This window comes from Crinia signifera, chromosome 3 (assembly GCF_055691185.1).
Source record: "Crinia signifera chromosome 3, ASM5569118v1, whole genome shotgun sequence".
In the NCBI taxonomy this organism is placed as follows: Eukaryota; Metazoa; Chordata; class Amphibia; order Anura; family Myobatrachidae; genus Crinia; species Crinia signifera.
In genome coordinates, this window is record NC_139219.1 from 102,100,304 (window position 1) to 102,117,910 (window position 17,607).

At 40.0% G+C, this 17,607-nt stretch overlaps 1 protein-coding gene across 4 annotated transcripts in view; it reads left to right on the forward strand.

The window, feature by feature from the left end:
- The window catches only part of SCAF8 (SR-related CTD associated factor 8), a 179,323-nt gene that overhangs the window by 36,546 nt on the left and 125,170 nt on the right, over positions 1 to 17,607 (forward strand). For all 4 annotated transcript variants that reach the window (XR_014471640.1, XM_083176309.1, XM_083176308.1 and 1 more), the window contains 4 exons: positions 7,518 to 7,601; positions 9,000 to 9,044; positions 9,583 to 9,744; positions 15,686 to 15,839. Coding sequence is in view for 3 of the 4 variants with exons in the window: in XM_083176309.1 (XP_083032435.1) it covers positions 7,518 to 7,601; positions 9,000 to 9,044; positions 9,583 to 9,744; positions 15,686 to 15,839 (445 nt within the window). In the remaining variant the exon portion in view is untranslated. The remainder of the gene's footprint in view (positions 1 to 7,517; positions 7,602 to 8,999; positions 9,045 to 9,582; positions 9,745 to 15,685; positions 15,840 to 17,607) is intronic.

The window sequence follows — 17,607 nt, forward strand, 5'->3', positions numbered from 1 at the left end:
CCTCCACATATGTTCTGGGGCATCCAGGGAGACTTTAATCTCCCTGGATGCCACCGTCCCACGGCTCCCTGTCAGCTCCCTGCCGCGGACGCTCGTCCGCTGCAGGGGTTAAGACTCGCCGCGAGTGGCGGCGAGTCTTAAATACGTTGAATAGTGGGAGCAGGAGGCTCCGGAACACGGAGAGTGCATGGCGAGAGAAAAAATCTCTCGCCATGCACAGAGAATTTTCTACATTGAATACTGCCCATTGTGTTGTTGTTTTTTAAATGGTTGCAGCTTTTTTTAGTGTTCACTCTTTTTTAGGGCAGGGTGCTGACCACAAGGAAGGGCACTTTTTTTCAATCGGGAGGGCACATTTTGTATTAGAAATTTACATTATAAACAAACCTATATTGAATTGCACACTGCACTAGGATTACGGTCATTAAACATGGTCATACTCTGTTATTATGACACACGCTGTAATGCCTCTTACACATTATACCACACACCATAATACCCATTAAACATGATGGCATACACCATAATATCTATTACAGATGATGGCACACACCTAACGTTCTCATCTGTATGCCAATGCGATAGGGAGCAGCGTAAGGGCACACAGTGCCAAACACAAAAAGAGAAGGGGGAATTTTGAGGTTTTAAAAACAGGAAGGGCACGGCACCCTGCAAAAGAAGCTTAGAGGGACCCACAAGGGTTTTAGTGGCCAAAATTCTTGAGGGATGAAAAAAATTAAAGTCCGAAACCTTTGTCCTCTGGCAGCTTCTGGTCATCTCCCCTCCAACTTTCCATTGTGGAGGAGGATGCTGGGAAGGGAAAGGGGTGGTTAGAGTGCTGGGAGTTGTAGTTCTCCCTGCTGCTACCGAACAGATGTGGGGATCACACACACACCTACCTGGGTTCACTGGGATCTCATGCACACACTGCAGCTACAGAAGACCTGACCGCAACAGGCTAGAGGAGGACACTGCTTCAGTAGGAATGGACTTATTCATTAATTGGAAGTTTCCAGTTGCTTAATTAGTCATAAGAGGAGTCCAAGGCGATCCTGTATCCTTGCTTTGGGGATACAAAAAAAAGTTTGATTTCTGTAGAAATTCCTGTGAACCATTTTCCCTCCTACAGTTAAATAGGAAAAATACAATGCATTTAAATGCTGTGGCAATGGTACATCGCACCCTTAGCATTTAATAGTAGTGACACCTAAAGGCCCCCATACACTATGCGATTTTCAGCCGATTTCACCCAATTTCGGCCCCTTGGGCCGAAAAATCGGTTGAAATCGGTCGAAAATCGCATGTGTTTGACATCTGATCTGATCTGATGCGCGATCCCGTGCGCATCAGATCGGATCAGGGCGTCGGACCTGCTGAACAACTGATATATCTGAATCTGACCCATCATGGGCACATCGTGGGTGCTTTTTAGCACCCACGATGTTTCAGATCCGATATATCTCCTGGTACCTCCTTCCTGCGCCGCTGTGGACCTCCTCCAACCCCCAGTGTTTCTACACTGGGGGTCTACTTACTGTACCGCAAAAGGTGTCATCAGAAACCTCTTGGTTGCACGAGGAGGTGGAGGGGGCAGGCTGGTCCCTTGCAGAATTGCTGACTGATTCCCTGCTGCATCCTTTCTACATATGCTTCTGTGTTGTGCTGGCACCTGCGGTGAATATGCTGAATTTGTGGATGTACCAGACCAAACTTTTTTCTATATATATTAAAAAATAAAATAAAAAAATGAAATGAAAATATATGAGATGAGTGACACCTGTGGGAGAAAAAGTGTACAATGTATATAGCTCCTTAACCGAGAATTTGGAGGATTGTGATGTTCTAAGCTTTCCCTACCTAGAGGTGGGGTGCTGGCTAGCCGCCGCTGGTATAATTTGCGGCTGCAGCTGAGATTCCGGCCGGCGGGTGACGTCACTTCCCTCCTCAGTCTACTGCAGGCGGTAGTAAGCTGTAGTACGGGACTCTTTTCCTTTACTTCTTTTTAGAGGAGCTCAGCGCAGTGTTAAAAATTTTTTTTTTAAATCTGCCGCATCAATGATCCCTAAAATCTTGTTATTGAATGAACTTTTATTGATACAAAACCTTATTCAGTCATTTGTTTTATTCAGAACTATTAATTAATAATAATAAAAAAAAAAAAGTATTGTACTCCATGGAATCTACGCCTGTAGTTGTATTACTTGGGAATTTCATGGGATGTATATCTGTAGTTTTAATCCATGGGATGGTCATTATAATGCACAGAACATCTTATAGTGCATACACATGGTTAGATTCCGATTAGATTTGGCCTATTCAATATGTTTTGAAGTGTTTTCTATTCCTTTTCGATTTCACTATTTTCCAATCTATTTGCTATCCGGTTTCAATTCAATCTCATTGTTTTTGCTCCTTCAGGCAGGAGATTGAAATCAAATCTGAATCAAATGCAGCAGTGAACACATTACATTGGCACTATCTACATTAGATTGCCACTAGTTAGTCTTGCCTGCCAAGACTTTTTTCTATTCGATTTCCACTACATGGGAGTGCGCATTGGGATCGAATCTGCATTGAATGCTAGTAAAAGCATTCGATGTGCATTTGGTTTCTATAAAATGTTGCTTTTATAAGCAGAATCGAATAGAATAATAGAGCATATGTCACCATGTGTACCCTCTATCAATATGCACTCCACTGGACGTATTTATAGATAATTGTGTTCAGCAGGAACTTGTATTCCAGTTGTTAATTTGTAATTCACAGGAAGACTTATTTAATGCTGGTCAGAGGAAATCCTTAATATTGATTTAGTCTGTATTCTAAAGGCCCCCTAAGGACAAGTCAGACCTGGTTTCCCCCTGCTGCTCCCCGGGAGGGGGCCACACGATTAGGCACTTGATGTGCCAAGTTTTGCAAATGATACACCGCATGCGATGTATCATTTGCAACTCCTGGGGAACTGCAAGGTAGAGGGAGCAGGGGGGCGGCGGAAATCGAGGTGGCGGACGGGGGATGCTGCGAGGTGGCTAGGGGCGGGGCGCTGCTAGTAGCGCAGAGGCAGTGGACGCTGTGGGGGACAGTGACACAGAGGCGGCAGTAACAGAGAGCCGGGCAGGGGGAGCCGGGAGCTGTCAGTACTTAAAAAAACTAAAAAGCCCATACAATGAATGGGCAGCCTGTGATTGGCTGAGCGCTCTCTCTCTCAGCCAATTGCTGACTGGCTGAAAGAGCGTTCAGCCAATCACTGGCTGCCCATTCATTGTATGGGGGGTTTTTTTTCCAGCGCTGACAGCTTCCGGCTCCCCCTGCCCGCCTCTACGTTACTGCCACCTCTGTGTCCCCCGCAGCGTCCGCTGCCTCTGCACTACTAGCAGTGTCCCCTGCTCCCTCCACCGAACGGAGCATTGACAGCTCCCTGCTCCGGCTCATCCTGCCCGACTCCTTCACCGGTGTCCCCCTGCCCATCTCCCTCGCCAGCGTCCCCACCCCCTTGCCCGTCTCCCTCACCGGCGTCCGCCGCCTCTGTGTCCCCTGCCCGGCTGCACATAAGATTTTGCAAATCTTATGTGCAGCCGGTCCGACTGGGTGTCTATACCTGCGATTTGGCCCGATTTCACTGCCCGATCCATCTGAATCGGGTGAAATCGGGACCAAATCGCATAGTGTATGGGGACCTTAACTTTTATTCTTCAAGATGATATTTTCCACTTATTGAAATGTAGATTTCTGTCTGTTACTTCTGTTTCCCATTCTGGCGTAGTAAATTGCTTGTACTATTTTGCTGGCCATAAATGTACTGATTTAGTTATCCTTGTTAGCAATTGATTCAATAACATTTCAACAAAGGGCAGTATTCAATGCCCTTTTTCGGCATGTGCAGAGAATCCTGTTTAGGATTTGCTGCACATTCGCCGCGTTCCGGAGGGCTGGAGCATTCTCTGCCAGCACTCGCTTCAATTTCATTCTTCTTAGTGAGAAATGTATCAAATACAATCTGTTGCCATCATGCCTGATGTGTGTGTGTGTGTGTGTGTATATATATATATATATGAAAAAGAGTGGGATTTCAGAGGGCGCTAGAGTAACACGTCAATTTCAATAAAAGAATCGTATTTATTACAACCACAATTAAAATTTAACATAAGTCACCCATTTGGGTGTAGCAGTTACAAGTAATCACAAAAATGTACAACTCTGGTGAATTAATGCATATAATCACAATTGGATCAACAACACTGGTGGGTTGATCAGTTCAGAACGGAAGGCCCAACGCGTTTCGTCATGTTCATGACTTCATCAGGGGCAGTAGAACAATTGATACAACTGTGAATCATAGTACAAAAAATGAAATGAACATTCCAAAAAAAATTTGCAGATAGACATGGGAGCAAAAAAGGTTTCGGAGAAGGAAAAGACAACAATGGACTACAAACAGAGGTGTCACCATTAAACCCATATTGGATAGGATCACCAGTATGAGAAGGAGTAGAATTAGGTGAATAATGAGAACACATACCTATGTTATTCTGAAAAAAGTATCCAGAGTAAATTTCTCAATGATACCCAGAAGACGATTGTTCAATAGAAGCTACACACAAATTAGCAAAACATGAGTATAGAGCCGTTTGTAAATATTGAATTTAAACACATTCATAATTTAAGTCCAATTACATCCCCAAAGGGCGTGATATTCTCCAGAAATATGCAATAGTGGGCTCAACGGAATAAGGCCCGCACAATCTAATAATGGAATCAATAGCTATGTTTTAGCTTGATAGAAAAATCGATAGAGACAACTATAATGATCCTGGGAAAAAAGTTCCATACAATCTAATCATTGAAAAAATGTATAATATCATTAAAGACACCGGAATCATTAAGTATAGTATGGTTACCACATAATCAAACCCATTGAAATTGCATAAAAAAATGAGAAACTGAACAAATTTGAACTGTATAAAAAAAAACAATTGCATATACATGCAATGAGCAGGTACAACTTAAAAAGCATCTACGGTAATTTGAATGGCTATACTGTTTAATGAGCATAAATGATGGAATCTCCGTAACTAATTTATAATTATGAAAAATTAGTATTTAAACGGATGAAAAAGGGGACTGTTAACTTTATGGCTCCTCTACTGATGTAAGCATTCCGGACTTAATACTAACATAACTGAAACAAGGGTTGCTGTATATTTTATTAAAAAATACAATTTAATTATGCTTTCTCATTCAAACCGTAAGGTGCCATAGTGTTTAAAACATGAATTCAACTGGTTTCCCGTTGTATCAGCATTTTACCCCTGTCTCCTCTTGTTAGAACGGGGATATGATCGATTTATCGTATATATACGTTAAATCAGGGGTTCCAAAACTTTTTTGAATCACGGCGCTCTAGAGCATCAAAATGTTTTCAAGGCACCCCTAGGCCAAATGTTTCTTATTGAGAAATGTAGAATTTTTTTTTTTTAATTAAGTGCATTGTGTTTATATGTCACAGTTATGTGGTGAGGGACAGGATTTGCTCCTGTTTGTCCACATATATTATGATTGGCAGCCACCAGCACTGGTTCTGCCTGTTACATTGACCATAAATAATATGAATTGATCCTGGTCCACCAACCCAAGGCACCCCAGGGAGCCTAGGCACACAGTTTGGGAACCACTGCTTTAAATCTTTAAAAGTATGTTTTGCTTCTTTAAAGTGTAGAGCAACTGGCTGGTCTGTGGAATTTCCAGTCAGTGCTTTTTTCATGGATGATCTGTGTGCAGCCATTCTTTTTTTGAACATCCTTGTTGTTTGACCTATGTAACATAAATTACAGGAGCAGGTTATCATGTACACTACAAATTTTGTGGCACACGTAACAATGTGTCGAAATTCGGTATTATTGTGTGGATGTTTAAAAGTAAACCCTGGGTCTAAAAATTTACATGTAGCACATGTAATGCATTTATAACAGCCATCTCCCGTCGGTCCCTATTCAATGCTGTCTTCCCTGACAGCATTAAGCAGGGTATCTCTGCAGAACGAGCCCGACATCACTAGCTGTCGGGTTTGTTCTGCCGAGAACGGCCGGGAAGCGACAAGCAAGCTCGACTGCCGTGACCCTCACATTAAATACCCCCATAAATATGTGTTAGTGAGTAATGAGTGCATATTTTCAGCAGCTAGGTTGTTTGGAAAACATGAACTGTTGGTAGCTCTCGAGGACTGGAGACCCTAGCACACAATAATCTAGAAATAACATGTACATTTTTCTATGGAAGGTCAACATATTAACTGCACATATATGTCATATCCCAATCCAACCATGCACACCTATACCAGGGGTTCCCAGACTTTTTTAATCATGGCACCCCGAAGCACCAGAAATCTTTCCTGTCACCGCTAGGCTAGAGGTTTATCACTAAGAAAGTCAGAAACAAATATTAAGTTAAATAAATGGGATGCAGTTAAAATCCCGGCAGTCAGGATCCCGGCGTTCAGAATCCCGACCGCCGAAATCCTGACCCTTTTACCCTCCGTGGGTGTCCACGACACCCCTTGAGGGGAGACCAAATTAGCGTAGCGAGGCACCGGGCCCGCTGCGTGGCGAGCGCAGCGAGCCCGCAAGGGGGGGGGGGCGATCCACGTCCCCCCTTGTCGGGATTTCGGCTGTCGGGATTTTGAACGCCGGGATCCCGACCGCCGGGATTTCATACTGAATCCCAATAAATTGTGTTTATATCTCATACTTAAGATCAGTTATGTGGTAATGGACAGGATTCATTTCTGTCTGTCCACAATTTGTCTATTATATTGGACATAAATAACTTGAATTGGTCATGGACCACAAACCCAGGGTACCCCACAAGTCCCCTAAGGCACACCAGGGTGCCACGGCACACAGTTTGGGAACCACTGACCTAATACTATTATTGAGCCGTTCAGCTGATATTGGGTGTGTATCCAGCTTTATGCTGAGATTTACACAGTTGGGGTATGTTACTTATAAAACTTGAAACATACTTCCAGATTTGGGGGTCAATCCTATTGTTTGTGAAGGGTGCAATATAGTATTGCCATGGTGTTTCAACAGCGACAACAGCACATAAATTTGTACCCTTTGACTGACTCACACAAATTTGCTCTACGGGGTGAGCATTTTTGTGCAAATTCTGGCTGTCGTGCACATTGCCGCAATGAGTTGCATTTCAGACATTTGGATTGACCCCTCAGTATTTGCCCTGTAAAGTATACATTTTAAATTTAGCTACAGGTAAGGATAATTGTATAGATTTGTTCCCCTGCATTACCTGGCATTCTGTTTGTAGATATCAGCCATATTTTCCAATATTTGTTAAAGGAATTAGTCACTACTTTAGCCCCAAACATGGAGCATTGTTGGAGGAATTAAGTAATTTTTTCATATTCCCCCACATTGGAAAAGCCCAAGATCTTTACTACACTGGAAACTGAGGTAGAAGTAGTGGATTTTTATAAAATTTGTTTGACTTTGTCTTCACAGTTGTACTCGCTCAATGACTACAAGCCTCCCATCTCCAAGGCTAAAATGACACAGATCACCAAGGCTGCAATTAAAGCCATAAAGGTAATGTGGTGTACTATATGTTTTGCTGTATGTTCCTGAATGATAAAATGCCTGTGCTTTGCCCACACTTTGTAAGATAAAACACATTACTATGTTCTGTCCTTCAGCCTAGTTTTTTATTTATACTGAGCTTTGTAAATCTGTGAAATGAGGTTGGCTCACCTAATGTTCACTCTTTGAGGATAACCAATTTAGCAAATGGAAACAGTGGTTGTATTGTATTAATATTGCCAATATGAATATGCTAAAACATGCCCGTATATGTTTTGTATATCACTTTCATTTCTCACGGTCATTGGGCTTTTGGTGTAAAATGTTATGAATTTTAGTATACTACAGCTGTCCAAATGACGATGGAAACCACAGACAACCCACTAATAACCTAGCAGGAATAAATATTATTTTAAGTTTCAGGGAACATATTTTTTTTTTTTTTTATGAGGGGAAATGAATTGGCCTCTCTCAAATTCTCCCCGGGTAAATTAATTATCAGGCATTAACAGATGATTCTGCCTCTGAATCATGTTCACAAGTAATGCCAAAAAAGCAACTGGGCAAACCATGTTGCACTGCAGATGGGGCAGATGTAACGTGCAGAGAGATTTCAATTGCCAGTGTAAAAATAAAGCTATATTTCTGGGCTACCCGGCACACACAAAATATAATTGTATGCTCCCTTTGCATGGCAACATGGGTTGTTCGAGACACAAAGGTACTTGTTTGTTTCTTTACTTATAAACCTGAATCAATGAGAATCCAGGTTAAGTTCCTGGTTCTATGTATTTAACAGGGAAGCAGCATCTTCTTAACAACTGACCATTTACTGGGGATTTCAGGCTTGAGAAGAAATGCTCGTTAAATTCAGGCTGCTATTGGGGCTAAGTGCATATCTGTTCGGTTAGCTCTGGGTGCTCAGTGGCCCATAGTAAATTAATCATCATTATTGAATTTCACCCTATATGGTAGAAGCTGAAAATTGTATGGATCGAGCATGTCAATTTTATTGAAATTAGCACTCGCAAAAACAAAGTACTACTATTCTTTTTCAAGTTTCTTGACCATGGTTCATAAAATAAATAAAATATGCATTCTTTTTTTCTTGGGTGAATTATATAATACCTAGTGTTGTACCTTTTGTATTAGACATTTTCCAATATGTTCTCTTATAACTCAATTGTCCATTTGCAAAACTTCTAAAATTGTCATGTTTGCTGAGAAAAGTCAACAGTTTTCGCAATTTAAAAGATAGTCCTTTTTTATTTGTATACTGAATCTCAGAGCAGCCAGTGTTTTTTGCCTTTCTCTGTCTCCTATCCAATTGATGACCTGTGTTCTGTTAGAATATTTTGCTCTGAATGTATATACAGTATATTTAACTGTTCTGTTTTTGCTCCCTAGTTTTACAAGCATGTTGTTCAGAGTGTTGAGAAGTTTGTACAAAAGGTAAGTTTAATCTGCAGTTCTGTCACATGGGCTTTTCTTCTGATGAGGGCTCTGCTTTTGCAGCTTAAGAGACAACAATATAATTTCTATCTTTATTGCTAGCACTATAAAATATGCAGACTGGATCTAATTGAAGCAGCTCCTCTTTAGTTTTAGCTAACAACTATTATTTACAGCTTTTTTATTTTTTAATATATCATTATTTACTTACAAACATATATTTAACCCTATATGCCACCAAAACAAAGCCATATCTTTCCTACAAATGATTCTTTCCAATTAAACGGGTGCACTACAAAATTAGAAAATTGTCTTTGCTATGAAAAATAAGTTCTGGGATCCTTTCATTCTTGACATATTTAAAATGGTTTTCCAATAAGCAGAAATATTGATTATTGATTTTTTTTTTGTAATGGAAAAGATAAATAAAACAGATTGTTGTTGTTGGTAAAAGTTTTACCAGGAAAATGTTTTTTTTTTTTTATAAATTTAAATATTTATATATTTAAAGCTAAATTTATTTTCTTTGTCATCACAGTGTAAACCAGAATACAAAGTTCCAGGACTGTATGTTATTGACTCCATTGTTCGACAATCCAGACATCAGTTTGGTCAAGATAAGGATCTTTTTGCTCCTCGGTTTAGCAATAACATAATCAACACTTTCCAGAACTTATATCGCTGCGCTTCAGATGACAAGGTACATTATTGGCATTATCTTTATTTATTTTACTGTATTTTAATGTGCTACACACATACAATGCAGAAGATGTTTTGGACAGTTGATACCTAAGGTAGCAAATTAATAATTGTAGTGGTTGGTGGAGATAATGCTTGTGACTATTGCAGAAACTCGCATTGTCAGTCTCCCTTAATAAAGCATTTATTGGTGACTGGCATTTCTGTGCAGCTGCCGGTGGTTTGGTACAGTTGGAATGAGTAGCTGCAGGCAGAAACATGAACCAGCCGCAGTACAGATTTCAAATCTATTCGATTCTTTCAACCATAACTCCATTCCCCAGATATTTACTTGTGTTATATAATTACAAATTTGGATGTCCCTTTAGTTTGTTTAAAAAAATAAAAATTATATGAGGAATAATAGAAGAAGGTTATGATACATTGTCCAGCGCTGCAAAACAAGGACCTAATATAACATACAGTACATCACTATGGCAGGTGGTGGTAAATAATAGCATCAGTGGTCTAAATGTTCTGAGGGATAACAGATATTTTAATCAAGCCCTAATTTATCACAGACTCTATCTGGTTACCACAGTAATTAGATTGGGGACCTGTATAAAACTTGACCTTATTCGAACAAATAATCATTCACTTTTTTGTCAGCTATTTTTTATCTACCTATTTTTTAAATAAAAAATTCCAATAGGTTGCAGATATTCTAGCACATTTCTGTTTTATCAGGTGGTTTTGTATTTTACACCCAATTACAACATAAATACATCTGATAAGATAACCATCAAATACCATGAGAATTATATTACTAACCAGCAATATACATGACATCATGGGGGAAATTTGCTAAAGGAAATTTGTAAAAAAAATAGGTGTATTTGTATTTAGAAATACACTTATTTTTGACATTTACTATCCCGAAAATACGGCAATTCGTATTCGTATTGATGTGGTATCAATACAAATACGAATTGCCGTATTTTCGGGATAGTAAATGTCAAAAATAAGTGTATTTCTAAATACAAATACACCTATTTTTTACAAATTTCCTTTAGTAAATTTCCCCCCATGTTTCACTCATGAAGCAGAATATGCAGTAACAAATGTAAAATACTCTGTATAAAATCAATACCTGTTAGAGGTGCAGTGCTGCAATTGGGACCCTTCTTCTGGTGGGGGCTGCCCCATTCTTTGCCTATTTTAGGATAATACCACTTCTAAACTGATCCAATGAGAATACTGACCTTCCAGCCATAGCACGTGCTTGTTAAATCTTCTTCACAGGCTCCTTCTCTGTCTTCTATGTGTGCAAGGTCACATAATTACATATCCGTTCAGCTGATAGTTTTCAGGAATATTGTGCAGTCTGCTTTATACCAATTTCACACAGAAAATTTGGTCATTTGCTTTTCAACACGGGTCATTTTCTTGCGTGAAAAGGTCAACCTGGGTTGAAATTCCCAGGTATTTACCTGGGTCGAAAACCCAGGGATTTAGATCTGGGTTGACCCTTTCTCACACACTAAATAACAATGTTAATCAGCAAATTACCAGGTAGAAAGGCTAGACCCGGTAATTTGCTTTTCTGCTTGAAAGAGGGGTCAGGCTGTGGGACCTGCAAAACAGCCTGGCACTCAAATGCAGAGTAAAAGCCAGGGTATAGGGGCTATTCTGTCTGTTTAACTTAGGTAAACTTAAAAAATTTTGGGGGTATTCCATTAACTATTCAATGCGGCCATTTTCTAAAGGTTTTTCCCACAATACACTAACTTGAACTGTTTATGTAAATTTCCTGACAAACTCCACTTGGAGAGTTTGAATTTGTTAAAGTTAGTATTGCACATTGTGATATTGCTGTGTTTTTAACCTGTGTTTTCAGAATTGAAATAAAGATATGAACAAATTATCTAAACAAATGTACTAAAATAAATACTTAATAAAACAATCTAAAACATATAAACCATAGAATATACCATAGAATATTTCTGTTACCACGGTGTCTACAAGCCAGGGAATCAGTGTTTGAGGCTTTATGTATTCTGTGCTTTTCATTCTCCATACTGAAGTGCACTATAATAAATAGGGCTGTTTTTACAAACTTGGAAGAATTAGAGGGATATTCAGTGTTGTCCATAATTTTCAGCTAGCCAAAAATTCCAGACATACCTATTCAATGCGTCCGTTTTTTGTCCGGCGGTTCAACTTTGTTTAAAGTATATAGCTAAAATCGACCTGCATGTTCGGTAGAAGGGATTGGGGGATGGCGTTAACGATGCAATATGGAGTGTAAGCATTAGACAAAAAAATAAGAGATCGCTCAGAAGGACCCCTTCTCAGCAATAGGTCTAGTGATTTAGGGGTATATTCATGTAGCATTGAAAAGAGTGGAGTAGTTGCCCATGGCAACCAGTCAGCTGCTACATGTAATTTAATAGAATGCACGGTACTTGTTTCCTAGCAGGGCGCCCACTAAGCTATTTGCTTAGTGGGCTATTCTGCGTAGTGAAATCACATCGCACATAGCATTGCATGGCTTTTTTTCCCTTTACGATGTGTGCAATGCGATCTCAGTAGTTAATTTAGTTAATTTATTCACTGCACCCTGAGTGAAATCGCATCGCACATCGCGTGAGGTGAGATGCGATTTCAGTAGTTCATATGGTAAAACACCTAAAACAGCACCACTCTCCACGTCACCCCAAAGCGTGGCAGAACGCGTCTCCGACCTTTTCATACCCCCACTATCCACGTCAGTGTGGAGTTGATTTTATATATTGTGATGAGCCACCGAGCCCGATGCGTGGCGAGCATACGCGGATTACTTAACATGTATTCCGCGTCCCCTCGCCACGCTTCGGGCTTGCCACACTATATAAAATCAACTCCACACCGGTGTGAATAGTGGAGGTATGACCAGGTCGGAGGACGCTTTCCACTGCGCTCGCCACACTTCGGGGTGATGTGGAGAGTGGTGGTGTTTTAGGTGTTTTACCTTATGATCTACTGAGATCTCGCATCTCATCTCACATCTCACGCCACAAAAAAGGGCCATGCGATGCGATTTCACTCAGGGTGCAGTGAATAAATTAACTAAATTAAATACTGAGCATACGTAGGAAATCTGGGCGCCCTGCTAGGAAACAAGTACCGAATGCACTTGGAAAGTTTTACTTTAAAACTGATTGGTTGCCACGGGCAACGTCTCCACTGGCTCACTTCTCCACTCTTTTCACTGCTTCATGAATAGACCCCTTATTCTCTAACTTCAAAATAATAATTATTGTTTTTTTATATTTCGCCACAATGGTTTTGCAGCTTATAAAGGCACCTGTGGGCATCGCATCGCACAGTACAAAAAGTATGTGCTGAACATATTTTTGTACTGCCCACGGATTGCATCGCACGCAAATCGCATGCAAATTGCTTGGGTGCTATCACACCGTGTATGGGCTTCTTTACAATACATAAATGATCCAAAACAAACAATTAAATAACAAATTACAGTACAATGCAATTTAAGACAAGTACATGGTAAATAAGTTGCATCAGGGGAGACAGGACACAGAAGCAATTATTAGGGTGGCAGAGATATATGTATTCTAAGAAAAGCACATGAGGATAGAGGGCCCTGATCATGACAGCTTACGTTCTAAAGTTATGGGTCATTCCACTGTTACATACGGGACATTTATCCAAATTTTAATAGAGCAAATAAGAACGAAAAACTTGCAGCAAGGAATTTTTTTTTTTTTTTTTAATGGATGTTAAAACAAAATGGCTGAAATCTAAAAGTGCCTAACTAAGCTTATAGATTATGTAGAAAAATAGTTTTTCCTCCATTATACCCAACGCAATATCACAAAACTATTTATCAGCCTATCTTAATGACGGAACAACATAACAGTAATGCTATTGTCAGCGGCTGTGCATTGCCAAGCAGAGCAGCACTTGAATTGCTTAGTTGGGCGCCATCTACTGACCGCCGGCATGTACTTGAATTTTTCCATAGAGTTGAGAAGTAGCTTTAACCTTTTTTATTATTATTATTATTATTATTAGAACAGATTTAGTTTCCACATACAGGATAAGCAAAATCTACCACCGTTTTATAAAGGAAACTTCTTCTTGATAATTCCCCTCAATTTAAAATTAAAAGCAGGTGTTATTTTTTTTTCTAACAGCCTATTTCAAAAAGCTATCATTGAACTTGCCAACCTTTGTTGAAAATTTAATATACACAAATACAGATTTATTTTTGTTACATTGTCACGTATGGGAAATTTTTTACTCCTTTTCATGGAATGGCCCTTATACTCAATTGTGACTATTATATGGCAAAACATTGCTAAACATAGTTACCTAATATTCATGTGTACAGTCTAGGGATGGAATTTAGTTTTACTGTAATAGAAGGTAAATTCACTTTATGTCTATTTCTCGAAAAGGTCTGCATTTACAAAATGAAATGCATACAAAATATTGTCTATATACTGTATATGAAAACCATTGAACAGCCAGTCATGTGCCCCTCTCTGTTGCACAACACATTTCCATCCGTCAGACATTTAATGTAAGGTAAGGATAACTCATATATGCCCCCTGCAGAATACACCTAAGTTCAGAACTGGCCATTGGGCCTAATTCAGATATCCCTACAAAAGTGCATAAATCGCTATTTGTCAATTCCGCAATTCTTTGCACAGCTGTATGTAGTGCTGGCCAGACAGCAGCGGAGTTGCCGGTGCGAGATGCAGCCTTTCGTGTTAGTTGTCTGAACAATGTAGGCGTGTCTAGGCCACTTGAGGGAGGACCGTGGCAGCTGTGTGACTTTACACACAAGCCGATGCAGCCCAACACATGGTCGGCTTCCTTCAGTTGGAGCCAGTGATGTGCGAGTGCTAGGCTGCTGGGAGGGACCTGGCTGTGGGGTGGCCTTGCTCTGTGCTGGCGGCTGACCTGCAGTCTAGCGATAAGAGTTGTAATTTTGTGGAGTGTTGCAACAAAGTCTCAATCAGTAATTTTGTTGTTTTGAAGGATAACATGGCGTTTCACTAAGGGATCAGCCTATCTCCTTTGATGAACTGTAAATAGAGAGTGGTTAATACCCAGCAAATGGGCACTCCCCTTTATGGACTTAGACAGGTAGATAAAGCATAGGAAATATCCCCCTTTATACGTTTTCTTTCTCGTGTCCCGGTAGTTCGCCCAAAATTTTAGAAATCTCAGGATGTGGTTAAGTGTCACAGGTGATATGTGAATATAAAAACACATAACAGTGCATACAATGGGTGAGTCTGATTCAATTCTCGATCTGGTCTCACCGGGTGCGTCGCAAGTAAACTGCCCCAACATGTTTCGAGATGGAACATCTTTTCCTCAGGATCGATCTTGAGGAAGAGATTTATTTGGATTCTACCATTTTGTTCTTTTTTTCATATCTAAATAAATACTTTTGGAGGAAAAAGTAACCTTTATGAACGTTTTACTCCATTACACACAGTGAGTACTGGTACGCCAGCCTGTTTGCTTACATAAAGATACCTTTATGGGTGCTACCACACCACTCTGTAAAGTGTCAGGACATTCATGCAGTGTTCTGTTGCTTTGTTACAAAAATTTTGTATATACACGGCTATACACCTATAGATATGACTTACTCAAGTCAGTAGTAGTTACAAGTTAGATCGGTTGAACTCGATGGACTAACGTCTTTTTTCAGCCTTAATTACTGTTACTATATGTAATATGTGTATACTATTATAGAATATAGTATGTGTATAGGATTATATTATATAATGTAATGGTCATTGCTCTGTGATCTGATGCAATGTATGTATGTTGTATATTTTTCTTCGCTTTTGGGGAAATGTGTCCAGGGATCATAAATATGTCCATCATTATTCTACATGCTTTGTAATTCATATGAATTTAATGTTTTCATGCAGAGCAAAATTGTAAGAGTGCTAAATTTGTGGCAAAAGAATAATGTGTTCAAGAGTGAAATTATCCAACCTCTGCTTGATATGGCTGCTGGTATTCCTCCTCCTGTTTTCACACCAGTCTTACCTAGCACTGCAGCAACTGTTAGCAATACACCAGGTAAGTGCTTCTATGTTTTGGTACTTGTTCCAACTTATTCCAATTTTTTATGTAGGGTGCTTTATGCTTTAGTAACTCCAGTTTCAACTTGATTCATATGCATCAGATGGTGTTTTTTTTTTTTTTACATGTTGTGACTACAGGGAAAATATTGTGACCTCTTTAAAAAAACGCCTATTGTAAGGGAATCCTTGGTGTTATTCCACATTCTTTTTCTAGTGGTCTTTATTGAAGTAAGCTGAACCAATGCAGTAAATCGCTCGCACGCACAACAGAGATATAGGGAGGTGATGCTAAGCTGCCCAGCATCAAGCTTCTTCCCCCAACATTCAGTAATCCTAATGTATTTTCCATTATTGAACAACTTCTGACTACTGAATCATCTTTAGCTAGTGTAGAAATAATTTACTCTTTTTGTTTACTTCGGTACTTGTGTACTTTCGCGGCTCCCACGATGTGCATCGTACAGGGAAAAATCGCATCGGATGCGATGTCATTTTTCACAGAAATTATGGACATGAGTTGACATCATGTAAAATGCACCCCAAATGTCATTTTTCACACTGTACCACCCCCACTATCAACACCAACCCGTAGCGTGGCGAGCGGCGGCGGTACGCGTCCTACGACCTTATCATACCCCCACTATCCACGTTGGCGTGGAGTTGAGAATAGAAAGTGTGGCGAGCCCGAAGCGTGGCGAGTGGACACTGATACCTGTGAAGCCCGCGAGGGGACACGGATACCTGTGAAGGTATCCGTGTCCCCACGCGGGGCTCGCCACGCTTCGGGCTCGGTGGCTCGCTGCGCTCGCCACACTTTCTATTCTCAACTCCACGCTGACGTGGATAGTGAGGGTATGAAAAGGTCGTAGGACGCGTACCGCCGCCCCTCGCGGGCTCGCTGCGCTCGCCACGGTTCGGGTTGGCGTTGATAGTGGGGGTGGTACAGTGTGAAAAATGACATTTGGGGTGCATTTTACATGATGTCAACTCATGTCCATAATTTCTGTGAAAAATGACATCTCATCGCATCAGATCACATGCGATTTTATAACAATGCATAAAAACACGGGAAAATCGCATCGCATGCCACAACATATGGCATGCGATGGGAGCCCTGAAGGTACACAAGTACCTTTACTTCATTTGAAGCTTTAAAACAGGGAACTGAATAGGCATCTAATCTAGTGTTCTTAGTCAAAATGTTTACTGCCCGTGACAAATCCCAGTGCTAATGCTTAACTCCTTGGTTTGTGTGTTTCTCTGAAAATTACTCTTGCGTGTTTTAATTATGTTTAATATAAAATTGGTTTTATTGAAAGATTTCAAATAAATTATATCAAAGACTAATAACTAAATTGTTAGAGGTAAATTTCCAAAGGTGGTTGCCCATAGCAACCAATCAGCGCCTACTTCTTATTTATTTAGCACAAAAAATGTGTATCTTAGTAAGTTTTCCCCTTAATGTTAGAAAACATTAAACCATGGTTGATCAAGATTTCTAATACATAGCAGTGTTTCACAGTATTATTATAACAGGATAACATTTTTTTTTTTTTTAATCTGCATCAGATAAAGGTATGACAGAGAGGTAGTTACAAGAACTCTGATTGCCTAGGTGCCACCTTAGTCGTTCAAAGGACATTATTAATGTTTGTAAGTACAGCAAAAAAAAGCAAGCAACTGCACAAAGCCATGTCACACTGCATGTGGGGAAGTTGTAACGTGTAGAGAGATTTAGTATAGGGCAGGGTAGGTTTAACATG